At 43.5% G+C, this 15353-nt stretch overlaps 1 protein-coding gene across 1 annotated transcript in view; it reads left to right on the plus strand.

The window, feature by feature from the left end:
• The window catches only part of LOC124804758 (myogenesis-regulating glycosidase), a 237950-nt gene that overhangs the window by 200279 nt on the left and 22318 nt on the right, over nucleotides 1-15353 (plus strand). Inside the window, exon 9 of the mRNA XM_047265066.1 lies at nucleotides 4158-4358. Coding sequence (XP_047121022.1) covers nucleotides 4158-4358 — 201 coding nt within the window. The remainder of the gene's footprint in view (nucleotides 1-4157; nucleotides 4359-15353) is intronic.

Consider the following 15353-nt stretch of genomic DNA (forward strand, 5'->3'; position numbering starts at 1 on the left):
AGACTCCTTTGGTTATCATCCGCGGCATCCTTACTGAACACTAGTACGTCGACAATGTTCTATGCATCGTGTTGACTTGCTCAATTTGTGGAGGAATTTCTCTTGAACAAATCATGCAGTTTTTCTGAAACTGTAATCATTTGTTTGTCTGCACATGTACATCGCATCTACGATTTCCTTCCCATTCGCATAATTCCTTCATGGTAGGTCGCTTTTTTGTCTTAGAGTGTACATAGCATATCAATATACAGTATACGTAACATTTAAAGGGGAAGGTACATAGCAAAGTCTCGAAAAGTTCTTGACCGATTTATTTCAGTTTTTCTACATGATTCAGATGCACATAGACTATCTATTTTTTAATATAGTCATACATATTATACAATAAAAGAGTATGTATGTATACATGTGTTCCACATGTCCTCTTAAACTGAGGGTTAAGAACCACCTTTGTCTTAACGGGGTAGGGTGGGCGTTAAAAATAAGTCTAGATCACGTCGCACAAATAGCCATATTAGTAACTTGAAACAAACTTTACACATAATTTCAAAAGATTACGAGACGCCCGCATCTCGTGGTCGTGCGATAGCGTTCTCGCTTCCCACGCCCGGGTTCCCGGGTTCGATTCCCGGCGGGGTCAGGGATTTTCTCTGCCTCGTGATGGCTGGGTGTTGTGTGCTGTCCATAGGTTAGTTAGGTTTAAGTAGTTCTAAGTTCTAGGGGACTGATGACCATAGATGTTAAGTCCCATAGTGCTCAGAGCCATTTTTTTTATTACGAGACTTTCTCTCGCTTACAACCCCTCCTACACCACTCCCGCCCCCTGAAAACACACAATATACCTGAAAACACACAATATGGTGAAGACAAAGTTTATCGCTTAGTACATTTCCGCTGTTCATGCAGTAAACGTGACACATCAGACAAGACATTTTCATGTATTACTTCTTTACTACTAACTGTATTCCTAAAAATGTTGCATTCAGTGTCTACATTTGCCACAGGGTGTATCTCCAAAATTATATCATTGTACCACACATAGTTCAGAATATATGACATAAGCACTGAGCAGCGAAGTTCGCTAGAGATACAAGTGAAATACGTCCGTGTTTTTAAGTAAGTGCTGTTCTGAAATAAATGAAAAACAAGTAGACTTATCTTAGCTATTTCATTTTTACGCGAAAACCTATACCTAAATCCACTTTCCTACATAATTCCAGCCAACATTTCGACACTTATCATATCGTTAAACCAGATTTTGAATACCGTCCTCATAGCAATCTGCCACTCGATTAGGCAACAACTACACGAAGCGCACTTCTTGACGATTGAGGAAACTCATCACGCAACATCGAAATCGTAAAACGTCTGTTATCTATCACTTTTTCATCAACGTCCGGCACCAAATCGTCAGTAATGACTTAAAGTCACCCACCTCGTTCCTTGTGATGCACATTCGTATGGCCATCGTTAAAAGCTGTCACGCATTTCCGTACCATCGTTCAAAATGTTTTTTTCTATACACCTCATCGATCTGAAAGCTCAGAAAGTGCTGAAACATGTTCAAGTAATTGTGTCTTTTATAAATCAGAATTTCTCTCCAGAACCCCATTTTTACCGTTTGAAGTACGGGACAATTACAGGATCACTTGTCCACCTGTCTGTCTGACTGCTAAAATCCCTTTTTCTCATGAATGAGTAGACGTATAAAGTTGAAATGTATGTCCCATACTATGGTCTGTAGTCCTTTGTCGATGTAAGTAGTGTAAGATTCTAAGTTAGCGCAACCAAAAGATACGACCGTTTATGTCAAATTACTCGAAACTCTCACCAGAGCCTGTAGGGTACTTCCCTTCGAGCTAGAGCCATGAAATTTGGCAGGAGGCAAGGTGTCACAGTACAAGTAGAGAAAAAATTCTACAAGGGATCATTTATGATTGTATCACAGGAAAAATAATTTCTTGTTATTGTCAGACTGTATGGCTGTCCGTCTGTTAAGACCCCATTTTCTCAGCATCGGGTAGACGGATCAAGTTGATAATTATGTCGCATGCTAAGGCATATGGTCCCTTGACGGTGGAAAAAAGTTAAGCTTCTAAGTCCATACAATCAAAAGATACAAACTTTTATGTCAAATATTTTGATACTCGCAAACTCACTCATTGAAATGCATAAGTACTTCTGGTTGATCTATAAGCTACGAAATATGGCAAGAAACGAGGTTTTATGGTAGAAATAAAAGAAAAAAAAGGTCAGATAATTGTTAACCTGTAATTATTTCACATGAAAAAAAATTGTTATCCAACATCAGATTTAAAATGAAAATCTGGGAAGTCTTGGAATTCCTATGACTGATATTTTCGCAGTGTGAACATCGATAACAGGCTAAAATAATTGAGATTCTCGATTCTCGGAATGGATGAACTGCCTATACAGAGTGGTCCATTGATAGTGACGGGGCCAAATATCTCACGAAATAAGCATCAAACTAGAAAACTACACCGAGCGAGGTGGCGCAGTGGTTAGCACACTGGACTCGCATTCGGGAGGACGATGGTTCAATCCCGTCTCCGGTCATCCTGATTTAGGTTTTCCGTGATTTCCCTAAATCGTTCCAGGCGAATGCCGAGATGGTTCCTTTGAAAGGGCACTGCCGATTTCCTTCCCAATCCTTCCCTAACCCGAGCTTGCGCTCCGTCTCTAATGACCTCGTCGTCGACGGGACGTTAAACACTAACCACCACCACCACCACCACTAGAAAACTACAAGGCACGAAACTCGTCTAGTTTGAAGGGGGAAACCAGATGGCGCCATGGGTGGCCCGCTAGATGGCGCTGCCATAGGTCAAATAGATATCAAGTGTTTTTTTTTTTTAATAGGAACCCCCATTTTTATTACATATTCGTGTAGTACGTAAGAAAATATGAATGTTTTAGTTGGACCACTTTTTTCGCTTTGTGATAGATCGCGCTGTAATAGTCACAAACGTGTAAGTACATGGTATTACGTAACATTCCGCCAGTGCAGACGGTATTTGCTTCGTGATACACTACCCGTGTTAAAATGGCTCGTTTGCGAATTGCGGAAAAGGTCGATATCGTGTTGACGTATGGCTATTGTGATCAAAATGCCCATCGGGCGTGTGCTATGTATGGTGCTCGGTATACTGGACGACATCATCCAAGTGTCCGGACCGTTCGCCGGATAGTTACGTTATTTAAGAAAACAGAAAGTGTTCAGCCACATGTGAAACGTCAACCACGACCTGCAACAAATATTGAATAGCATATTTCATGACAATTGGATTGGTCGTCGAAGCACCACACCATGGCCCGCACGTTCACCGGATCTGACGTCCCCGGATTTCTTTCTGTGGGGTAAATTGAAGGATATTTGCTATCGTGATCCACCGACAACGCCTGACAACATGGGTCAGCGCATTGTCGATGCATGTGCGAACATTACGGAAGGCGAACTACTCGTTGTTGAGAGGAATGTCGTTACACGTATTGCCAAATGCCCTGAGGTTGACGGACATCATTTTGAGCATTTATTGCATTAATGTGGTATTTATAGGTAATCACGCTGTAACAACATCCGTTCTCAGAAATAATAAGTTCACTAAGGTACATGTATCACTTTGGAACAACCGAAATAAAATGTTCAAACGTACCTACGTTTTGTATTTTAATTTAAAAAACCTACCTGTTACCAAGTGTTCGTCTAAAACTGTGAGCCATATGTTTGTGACAATTACAGCGCCATCTATCACAAAGCGAAAAAAGTGATCCAACTAAAACATTCATATTTCTTTACGTCCTACACGAATATGCAATGAAATATGGGGATTCCTATTTAAGAAAAACTCAATTGATATCTGTATGAACTACGGCAGCGCCATCTAGCGGGCCAACCATAGCGCCATCTGGTTTCCCCCTTCACGCTAGACAAGTTGCGTTGTTTGTAGTTTTTTCGTTTGATGCTTATTTCGTGAGATATTTGGCCCTGTCACGATCAATGGACCACCCTGAATACATAATTAAGTTTGTTCGTAACCCGCAGAGCGCGAGCCTTAACCGCACCTGGCCAATTTTTCCTTCTCTTTTGTTTAATTAATCAGCTCGTTTGATGGTTGTCCGCCTGAACTCGTGTGCAGGTGGCGTGGCTGCAGCAGCGGCTGCGGGGCGTGCAGGAGCGCTACCACGTGACGGCTTTCTACCTGGAGGTGGGCACCGCCACGGACCAGCCGCAGTTCTACCAGTACTCGCGGCCGCTCTACTCTCCCGACGAGTACAAGACCGTCTTCACCGAGAGCGTGCTGCGCGCCGGCTGTCCCGTCGTCGGCGTCACCGGTGCCGTAAGTTCCGAGTCCTCCGGTCGTCTCAGGCCGCTACTGACGAGCGTGCCTGCGCCTTCACTTCTACTGTCTTTACTAATACACTACTAGCCATTAAAATTGCTACACCACGAAGATGACGTGCTACAGACGCGAAATTTAACCGACAGGAAGAACATGCTGTGATATTCAAATCATTAGCTTTTCACATCATTCACACAAGGTAGGCGCAGGTGACGATACCTACAACGTGCTGACATGAGGAAGGCTTCCAACTGATTTCTCATACACAAACAGCAGTTGACCGGCGTTGCCAGGTGAAACGTTAATGTGATGCCTCCTGTAAGGAGGAGAAATGCGTACAATTACGTTTCCGACTTTGATAAAGGTCGGATTGTAGCCTATCGCGATTGCTGTTTATCGTATCGCGACACTGCTGCTCGCGTTGGTCGAGCTCCAATGACTGTTAGCGGAATATGGAATCGGTGGGTTCAGGAGGATAATACGGAACGTCGTGCTGGATCCCAACGGCCTCGTACCACTAGCAGTCGAGATGACATGCATCTTATCCGCATGGCTGTAACGGATCGTGCAGCCACGTCTCGATCCCTGAGTCAACAGATGGGGACGCTTGCAAGACAACAATCATCTGCACCAACAGTTTGACGACGTTTGCAGCAGCATGGACTATCAGCTCGGAGACCATGGCTGCGGTTTCCCTTGACGCTTCATCACAGACAGGAGCGCCTGCGGTGATGTGCTCAATGACGAACCTCAGTGCACGAATGACATAACTTCATTTTTTTCGGATGAATCTAGGTTCTGTTTACAGCATCGTGATGGTCGCATCCGTGTTTGGCGACAGCGTGGTGAACGCACGTTGGATGCGTGTATTCGTCATCGCCATACTGGCGTGATGGTATGGGGTGCCATTGGTTACACGTCTCGGACACCTCTTGTTCGCAATGACTGCAATTTGAACAGTGGACGTTACATTTCAGATGTGCTACGACCCGTGGCTCTACCCTTCATTCGATCCCTGCGAAACCCTACATTTCAGCAGGGTAATGACGGCCGAATGTTGCAGGTCCTATACGGGCCTTTCTGGATACAGAAAATGTTCGACTGCTGCCGTGGCCAGCACATTCTCCAGATCTCTCTCCAATTTAAAATTTCTGGTCAATGGTGGCCGTGCAACTGGCTTGTCACAATACGCCAGTCACTACTCTTGATGAACTGTGATATTGTGTTGAAGCTGCAAGGGCAGCTGTACCTGTACACGCCATCCAAGCTCTGTTTGACTCAATGCCCAGGCGTATCAAGGCCGATACTACGGGCAGAGGTGGTTGTTCGGGGTACTAATTTCTCGGGATCTGTGCACCCAAATTGTGTGAAAATGTAATCATATGTCAGTTCTAGTATAATATATTTGTCCAAGGAATACCCGTTTAGCATCTGCATTTCTTCTTGATGTAGCAATTTTAATGGCCAGTAGGGTATTTTAATTTTTTGCAGGACTGACAAGGGAAACTCCCATCTCAAGCACCTCAGTTTTAATGGTACGATGGCCTAGTGGATAGCTCGTCAAAAACTGAACACAGATCAAGCACGAAAACAGGAAGAAAGTACACTGAACTGTGAAAAAACAGACAAAATAGAAACAGTGAATGATCCAAGCATGAGATACGCAACATTAACCGAACTGGTAGATCCAAGGCGCCGTGGTGATGTGCTCACGGTGTCGGACTGAGAAAGCGGAGTTCCATGTTTAAATCTCCCTCGTGCCTTTTTTTTTCACAAAATTTTGAACTGTCCGTCTGGTCATTGACGTGTCTGTTCGCTGTATCCACATTTGTGGCCGTGTCCAATGACAGGACGGACAATTAATAATTTTGTGAAAAAGAAGGTATTTTGCTACGAGGAAGATTTGAACACTGATCTCCTGTTTTGCATACCAACACGGTAACCACCTAACCACGACGTCTTGGCTCTGCCATTTCGTTTGATGTTGCATGTCTTGAGCTTGGAAAGTTCACTGTTTGTATTCTTCTTCTTTTTTCGTGCATCAGTACACCACTTTTCAGTTTTTATGCTTCGTCTGCATTCAGTTTTTGACGGCTATCCCTTGGGTGAGCGATGAGGAGATTTCCTTGTGAGTAGTGCGTTTGTCTGAGATATCTCAAGGTTCTGCGACACGTGGTCTGTTACCTCGAAAGATATCAAGCTGCTATCATGAAACTTGGTGATGGTGTCAGTACTTCTCTATGTATTCGCCCTTCGATGCAACACATTTTTCCCAACCTCGAATGTCGAAGGACGCGGAGGAAATATTAGTTGTATAACCTTGAAAGCGGCACAGGGGAGGGGGTGGGAAGGAGGGCGGAACTTTCATTCTCTCTCAAATGCAGCTAATGATACGTTACTCAACACAAGCACATAAATACGAATATTAATTGACTGCTTGTATAGACCACACGTACCTGTTTATCGTCGGCACTTGTCTTCTCGATGCTGCACCACCAACTCAAACTTAATCGTGTAACTGTTTATTTAATTGGTTGTATGTTGGGGGAGCACACACATAATGAGAACCACAAGTATCTGATAAAGATTACATATATTCTACCAGTAAAACACGTTGATGTGGGTCGCGCTGTTCGTCCACTGTTTAAGTCATACAACAGACGTAAGTTTTAATTAGTACTTCGGCTACTATGGTCTACAAGATGCATGAAAAGTTTGGTGAATGGTCTCAGAAAGTAAATAAAGCAGCAGTTACAAACAAAATGTATTTAGTGACCTTCAAAGTAATCATCATTAGCTACAACACACTTCTGACATTGGTTGTAAAGCTGCTGAAAAATCACGAGACGTGGCCCTATCAGTATGATCCGCAGGCCAAGCGACGGCCAGTCGGATGGTGTTCATCGTCTTTCCTGCCTCCCTCTGGGAGAAATTCATGATGGATCAAGGTGATCAACTTCGTCTTAATGTCGGATTTTGTCAGCCACCGTTTTTTCAGGAGGTGGGCAAGCTGATGAACATCACACCGTTGACTGTCGCTTGGTCTCCGGATCATTGTTGTAGCATCAGGTCTCATACGTGTAATGATGCGGATGTCCAACAAAACGTGCCAATTGTGCTTGAAGTGATTCCACGAGAAGAGTTTTGCTGACAGTTTGCAACAGCTTTACAACCGATGTCAGAAGTGTGTTGTAGCTAATAGTCACTATTTTGAAGGCCAATAACGGTATTTTGTTTGTAACTCTTCTTTCCTCTATTTTCGAAGAGCATTCACTGAACTTTTCAGGTGCATCTTGTCTTTGCAGTACATTGAAACCTACTGCCCCCATCTCTAGTCACACTGTTCGTTTACTAGTATATCAGTCACTAAAAAACCACTTTTTAGAGAATTAGCTATACTTCTGATAGTAGGCACAGTTTCTTGTAATTAACATTAGTTCACCCTGACGCTGCTACAAATCACCTTCACGAGTTTCTACGCACCGTATATTACGGCGAATAAGATATAAATCTTCCTCAAAGATATTTAGTTTTATTATATCCTCACCCCATAAGATGACCCCCAAACTATCAACGGCCTTAAATTTAGTTTATAATATTCATAATCCGGGTAATAACATGCGCACTGATTCGGGTAATGACTATAAGTATATTTATAAAAGCGTCGTAATGATTATTGTTTTGCGGACATACGCGATCTGTACTACTAAACAATTGGTTCGGCTGCACACGTCATAAACCAAGAGACTCCTTCAGCAATATTTTAGGTTTTGACTGTATAAACACGTGCCGAATAACGAACTCATATGTACAGCTAACAAGTATTGTTGAGTTTGGTTTCTGTGTTCAAACAGTTTGTACTGTAAGTGAAATCGGCATCAAATTTGTGAAATGCGTGCCTAATGATGGATCCAAAAAAAAGAGAAGGCATTACGAAGCAAGATTCAAGTTAAAGGTCATAAAACAGGGTAAAGAATGGAATATCTGCGCTGCAAATGGTTCAAATGGCTCTGAGCACTATGGGACTTCACTTCTGAGGTCATCAGTCCCCTAGAACTTAGAACTACTTAAACCTAACTAACCTAAGGACATCACACACATCCATGCCCAAGGCAGGATTCGAACCTGCGACCGTAGCGGTCGCGCGGATCCAGACTGTAGCGCCTAGAACCGCTCGGCCACTCTGGCCGGCCATCTGTGCTGCTGCAAGGGCTTTCGATATAACAGAGACGATGGTAAAAGATTGGTGAAAGAATGTAGACGCAATTAAAATAAAATAATGCAATGAAGAAGTGTTCTTACTCGCTGGCCAGACTTAGAAAAATGGTTCAAATGGCTCTCAGGACTATGGGACTCAACTTCTGAGGTCATCAGTCCCCTAGAACTTAGAACTACTTAAACCTAACTAACCTAAGGACATCACACACATCCATGCCCGAGGCAGGATTCGAACCTGCGACCGTAGCGGTCGCGCGGTTCCAGACTGTAGCGCCTAGAACCGCTCGGCCACTTCGGCCGGCCAGACTTAGAAAAAAGCGTTGCAGAATGAGTATAATAACAGGGGTGGCATTGTTACACTATGTGATAAAAAGTATCTCGATTCTCCCAAAAACATACGTTATTCATATTAGGTGTATTGTACTGCCACCTACTGCCAAGTACTCCACATCAGCGATCTCAGGAGTCATTAGTCATCATGAGAGAGCAGAATGGGGCGCTCCGCGGAACTCACGGACTTCGAACGTGGTCAGGTGATTGGATGTAACTTGTGTCATATGTCTGTACGCAAGATGTCCACGCTCCTAAACATCCCTACGCCCACTGTTTCCGATGTGATAGTGAAGTGGAAACGTGAAGGGACACGTACAGCACAAAAGCGTACATACCGACCTCATCTGTTGACTGAAAAAGGCCGCCGACATTTGAAGAGGGTCGCAGTGTGTATTAGGCAGACATCTACCCACACCATCATACAGTAATTCCAAACCGCATCTGGATCCACTGCAAGTACTATGGCAGTTAGGCGGGAGGTGAGAAAACTTTGGATTTCATGGTCGAGCGGCTGCCCATAAGCACACATCACGCCAGTAAATGCCAAACGACGCCTCGCTTGGTGAAAGTAGCGCAAACATTGGACGAATGAACAGTGGAAAAACGTTGTGTGGGGTGACGAATCTCGATACGCTATGTGGCTATGCGATGGCAGGATGTGGGTATAGCGAATGCCCGGTGATCGGCATCTGCCAGTGTAGTGCCAACAGTAAAATTCGGAGGCGGTGGTGTTATGGTGTGATGTGTTTTTCATGGAGGGGGCTTGCACCCATTGTAGTTTTGCGTGGCACTATCACAGCACAGGCCTACATTGATGTTCAAGCATCATTACGCTTCCCACTGTTGAAGAGCGATTCGGGGATGGCGATTGCACCTTTCAAAACGATCGAGCACCTGTTCATAATGCACGGCCTGTGGAGGAGTTGTTACACGACACTAACATGCCTGTAATGGACTGGCCTACACAGAATCCTGACCTGAATCCTATAGAACACCTTTGGGATATTTTGGAACGCCGACTTCGTGCCAGGCCTCGCCGACAGACATCGATGCATCTCCTCAGTGCAGCGCTCCGTGATGAATGGGCTGTCATTCCCCAAGGAACCTTCCAGCACCTGACTGAACATATACCTGCGAGAGTGGAAGCTGTAATCAAGGCTAAGGGTAGGCTAACACCATATTGAATTCCTGCATTACCAATGGAGGGCGCCACGAACTTGTAAGTCATTTGCAGCCACGTGTCCGGATACTTTTGATCACATCGTGTATGTTGTTACAAGTGATATGACTAGGGATTATACATTGATGTGGGCACGTGCCAGTCGAGAGCACGGCAAAGAATTTAAACCAACAGTAGGTAGGTGCAGTCGTTTCATGAACAGAAAAAATCTGGTAATGTGCCAGAAAAGAAAATTTGCTCAGAAATTACCGAAAGATGTTGACCATAAAGTTACGGGTTTTTATACATTTCTTATTCATATGAGGAAAAAATATAACTTTCCACTATCTCATATTGGAAATATGGATGAAAAACCTATGAACTCCAATGTGATAAACAAAAGAACTGTGGAAACGAGGGCCGGCCGCGGTGGCCGTGCGGTTCTAGGCGCTTCAGTCCGGAACCGCGAGACTGCTACGGTCGCAGGTTCGAATCCTGCCTCGGGCATGGATGTATTTGATGTCCTTAGGTTAGTTAGGTTTAAGTAGTTCTAAGTTCTAGGGGACTGATGGCCTCAGATGTTAAGTCCCATAGTGCTCAGAGCCATTTGAACCATTTAACCATTTGTGGAAACGAAAGGCGTAATAACTGTTCAGGTCAGAAATATAGGCTACGAAAAGACCAGGTTTGCAGCAGTATTAACATGCATGGCAGATAGAAAAAAATTAAAACTTATGGTCATTTGAAAGCGGTTAACCTTTCCTAGAATAAAATTTTCACCAAGCATTTCTGTAAATTTTCTCGAAAGCGGAGGGATGGGCGGTAATAGTGTAAAATTGTGGCTGAATAATGTGTGGCAGAGGTGACAAGGTGCTCTACGAAATCAACCAAGTTTCCTGGTGTGGGATATGTTTCGCAGTCGCATAACTGAGAATACCGAAAATCACATCACAAGAAGAAATACTAAGATTGATGTTATACCCGATGGTTTATCTTTGATGCTACATCTTTTAGACGTCTCTCTGAATAAAGCATTCAAAGACCACATGCCCAAACAATGGAATAATAGGATGACGAGTAGCGAAAAGTCGTATACGAAAGATGGAGCTATGCCCGCTGCACCACTTGACATTATATGTGATTTCGTGATCAACTCAGTGGAAAAAGTGGAGAGGAAACTCTGATCAAATCCATCAAGAAGTGTGGGATTTCCAATGCTATGAACGGTACTGAGGACGGTTTGTTATGGGATACTGATGACGAAGCAGAAATCGATTCACAACGTGCATATGACGACCCTGTCAACAACGAAAGTGAGAATGTACTTGAAGAGCTGCTTTCCTTAGATGATGATTGCGAGGATTTTGCAGCGTTTTAAATATACTGATGAGTGCTTTATTTTATTTTATAAAGGTTTTAATTTGTACAAATTTCAAACTATGTTTTATATCTGTCGTATAAGACGACCCCGATTTTGGGTGCCTTTTTTTTATGCTTCAACTATCGTCTTATCTGCCAAAATATACGGTAATTGTTTCGCGACGCGACTGAATATTGATCTCACGACACGAGGTACGAACGACAGTATTTCCACTCATAAATTTTAACTGCACATGGTTTATAGACCTCACTCTCTCAATTACAGTGTTCACTGAATTAGGTCAAGTCCACGCTTTGTTGATTCAGTAAGCATCACGGCGGGGCTGGTTGTTACCTCGACGACAAGACACACGAATGCAGAGAGTACGCTTTTCACAATAATTTAATAATAGTTTACCAATGAACACAGATATCGAATATAGAACCTCTATGGTGAACGCTTTAAGTGTTCCTGGCAACGTAAAACAGCCGGCGGTTTGTAGGGCACACATCCAGTAATACTCGTGGCTCGCACAATGAAATCTCAAGCACAATTCACTAACATTCACACTCCACGCTCTCAAGAGAGGCTACCATCAATTATTAGGCGGGCAGTGATAACTACAATTCGCTTACAATCGCCATTTTGGCTGTACGCTAAACGGTTCACCTCCAAAGGCGCTTGTCACTCAATGGTTTCTTCATCCGAGGAAAGCGGAAGCAGACACGGGTGCAATGTAGAGAGAGTACAAGGGATGAGGCAAAATTCGATGGCTCAGAATGGCTCTGAGCACTATGGGACTTAACGTCTGAGGTCATCAGTTTGCTAGAACTTAGAACTACTTAAACCTAATTAACCTAAGGACATCACACACATCCATGCCCGAGACAGGATTCGAACCTGCAACCGTAGCGGTCGCTCGGTTCCAGACTGTAGCGCCTATAACCGCTCGGCCACCCCGGCCGGCTCAATGGCTCAGAGATGCAGCATGTGTCCTGTATAGTACGAATTAAGATTGTGCCGTGGAGCAAAAACACACCTCTGTCTCCAAATCTGGCACAAAGTCCAAAGAAATTCTGGTCCTATGTGAAGTACGCCAGCGACAAGACGCAAGCAATACCTTCACTGCCAGCCGAAGTGGCTGAGCGGTTCTAGGCGCTACAGTCTGGAACCGCGCGACCGCTACGGTCGCAGGTTCGAATCCTGCCTCGGGCATGGATGTGTGTGATGTCCTTAGGTTAGTTAGGTGTAAGTAGTTCTAAGTTCTAGGGGACTGATGACCTCAGAAGTTAAGTCCCATAGTGCTCAGAACCATTTGAACCATTTTTTGAATACCTTCTCTACATGATAGCTGTGGTAATGTTGCCAATGACAGTGCCACTAAAGCGGGGTTAATTAAACACCGTTTTCCGAAATTCCTTCACAAATGCGACGAAGTACGAGTACAATATAGACTGGAGAACTTGCCTTTATTAAGTAATTTATGCTGCCTCGCTACACTGACAATATCTATTTCTAAGTTTCTCATGTAGGAAGCTGATCTTGACTCTAATTCTGGAATATTTATTTCGTATTCTTTGGCGAAGGATTTACTGAAAACTGTGTTTAGTAACTTTGCTTTAGTGGCACCGTGATCAGTAACATGAACGTTGTTATCGTGCAGTGAAGGTATTGATTGCGTCTTGCCCTTGTGTATATTACAACAACAAAAAAATGGGTCAAATGGCTCTGAGCACTATGGGACTTAACATCTAAGGTCATCAGTCCCCTAGAACTTAGAACTACTTAAACCTAACTAACCTAAGGACATCACACACATCCATGGCCAAGGCAGGATTCGAACCTGCGACCGTAGCGGTCGCGCGGTTCCAGACTGAAGCGCCTAGAACCGCTTGGCCACACCGGCCGGCTGTATATTACATACAACCAGAATCTTTTTAAGTGCTGTGCCCGGTCTAGCGGTTCTAGGTGCGCAGTCCGGAACCGCGCTACTGCTACGGTCGCAGGTTCGAATCCTGCATCGGGCATGGATGTGTGTGATGTCCTTAGGTTAGTTAGGTGTAAGTAGTTCTAAGTTCTAGGGGACTGATGACCTCAGGAGTTAAGTCCCATGGTGCTCAGAGCCATTTGCTGTGCCCGATTTCGGGAGAGAGTTTTGGTGTGGAAATTATTAAAAGCATCTCGCATTGAAATTCGTGCAGAGTTTCGAGCTTCTGTAAAACTTCGCCAATCTTTGAAATTGTGCGTTATTTTAAATTTGGCAAGCTTTTTTCGTCGCTTCTGCAACAGTGTTCTGACCTGCTTTGTGTGCCATGTGGGATCAGTACCATCTCGTATTAATTTATATAATTTTCTCAATTGCCGTCGATACTATATTTTTGAACGTAAATCACGTAAGGTCTTCTCTTACATAGTCAGTCAAAATATTTCTGTGTAAGCTTGTTGCAAATTTCCCAGATTTTTATGAAATAATAATGTCTATTCATCCACCAAATTTTCCTTTGCTTTTTCTTTTCATGCCTTTTATGAAAATATTAATAAATACGACACAGGATGTCCGTACTTAAAGTTCCATTTTAAGAACGCTGTAGAAAGAGAACCTTTGATCATAATAACGTCAAATTTAAGCAGCTTAATATTGATGCAGGGGGAAGCATCATGGATCAAAACATAATGAACGAAAATTTTACCAACAGATGGCGTTGAAAGCTTCTTAACGCAAATGGTGTGGCTACAAATGAAAGATGAATCGAAATATGACAGCTTTGGTTTGAGTTGCATATTACACCACCTGTACTGTTCAAAGTGCATGACTGCACAAGCTGGCAGCCGACATGTGTGACACTGTTTGTTAGGTAAGCCCATCCACTACGGCAAGGTCGTACCACCTCGTATGGGAAAAATCGATTTTTAATTGTCCTGAGGCATAAACAGCATAAAAACTAAAATGACATCGATTTTTAATTGTCGTGAGACCAAAAAAAAAACCGCATAAAAAATAAAATTACTTCGGTTCTTACTAGTATTTGTTCTGGGGCCAAGAACTACATAAAAACAAAATGACATCGGTTTTTAATTGTCATGAAAATGGCACAAGACATGTTCAGTATGCTGTCCACTGTTTTTTGCCGTAAGATGAAATCATGAAACAGCGTGTACCACAACCTACTGGAGTGTCTCGGGTATCACGTTCAGAATGCGTTGCACAGTGCGTGCCTTCACTTGAGCTACGTTCGTGACTGGAGCACTGAACACAAAATCTTTCATATAACACCATAGCCAGAATTCATACGGATTAATATCGGTGATCTGGATGGCCGGGCTGTAGGGAAATAACCGCTGATAATTCTAGCATGGCTGTGCGATACACGGAGGAGCGCCATCTTGGACCAAAGTGATCTACTCACACATGCACGCTGTTGTAGGGTTAGAAGACTTTGATGCGCAAAAGACTCTCATAGCGTTTACCAATGGCGGTACAGGTAACAGCACCCAGAGGACTCTTCTCGATAAAATACGGACCTGCGATAAAAGACGCCGTCAACTCGCACCACACAGTGATCTTTGCAAAATGAAGCGGTATCGGTTGATGGGTGCGCACGTTTTCCGTTCTGCTTATTCAGCACCTCTGCGTATTGACATGTTCTTTTAGATGGAAAGCTATATGGCAAGCTGGATAGAGGGATTGCAGAGGAGCAGTTCGGATTTAGAAGAGGAAAAGGAACAAGAGATGCTGTTGGCCTGTTAAGAACTATAGGGAAAAGATATATGGACAAAGGTAGAGAAATCTTTGCTGTTTTTATAGATTTAGAAATGGCTTTTGACAGATTTCAATGGAACAAGCTGATGGATATTTTGAAGTGGAAAGGAGTAGATTGGAAAGAGAGACGACTGATACAGAATCTATATTTACACCAGAAAG

This window comes from Schistocerca piceifrons, chromosome 7 (genome assembly GCF_021461385.2).
Source record: "Schistocerca piceifrons isolate TAMUIC-IGC-003096 chromosome 7, iqSchPice1.1, whole genome shotgun sequence".
Taxonomy (NCBI): Eukaryota; Metazoa; Arthropoda; class Insecta; order Orthoptera; family Acrididae; genus Schistocerca; species Schistocerca piceifrons.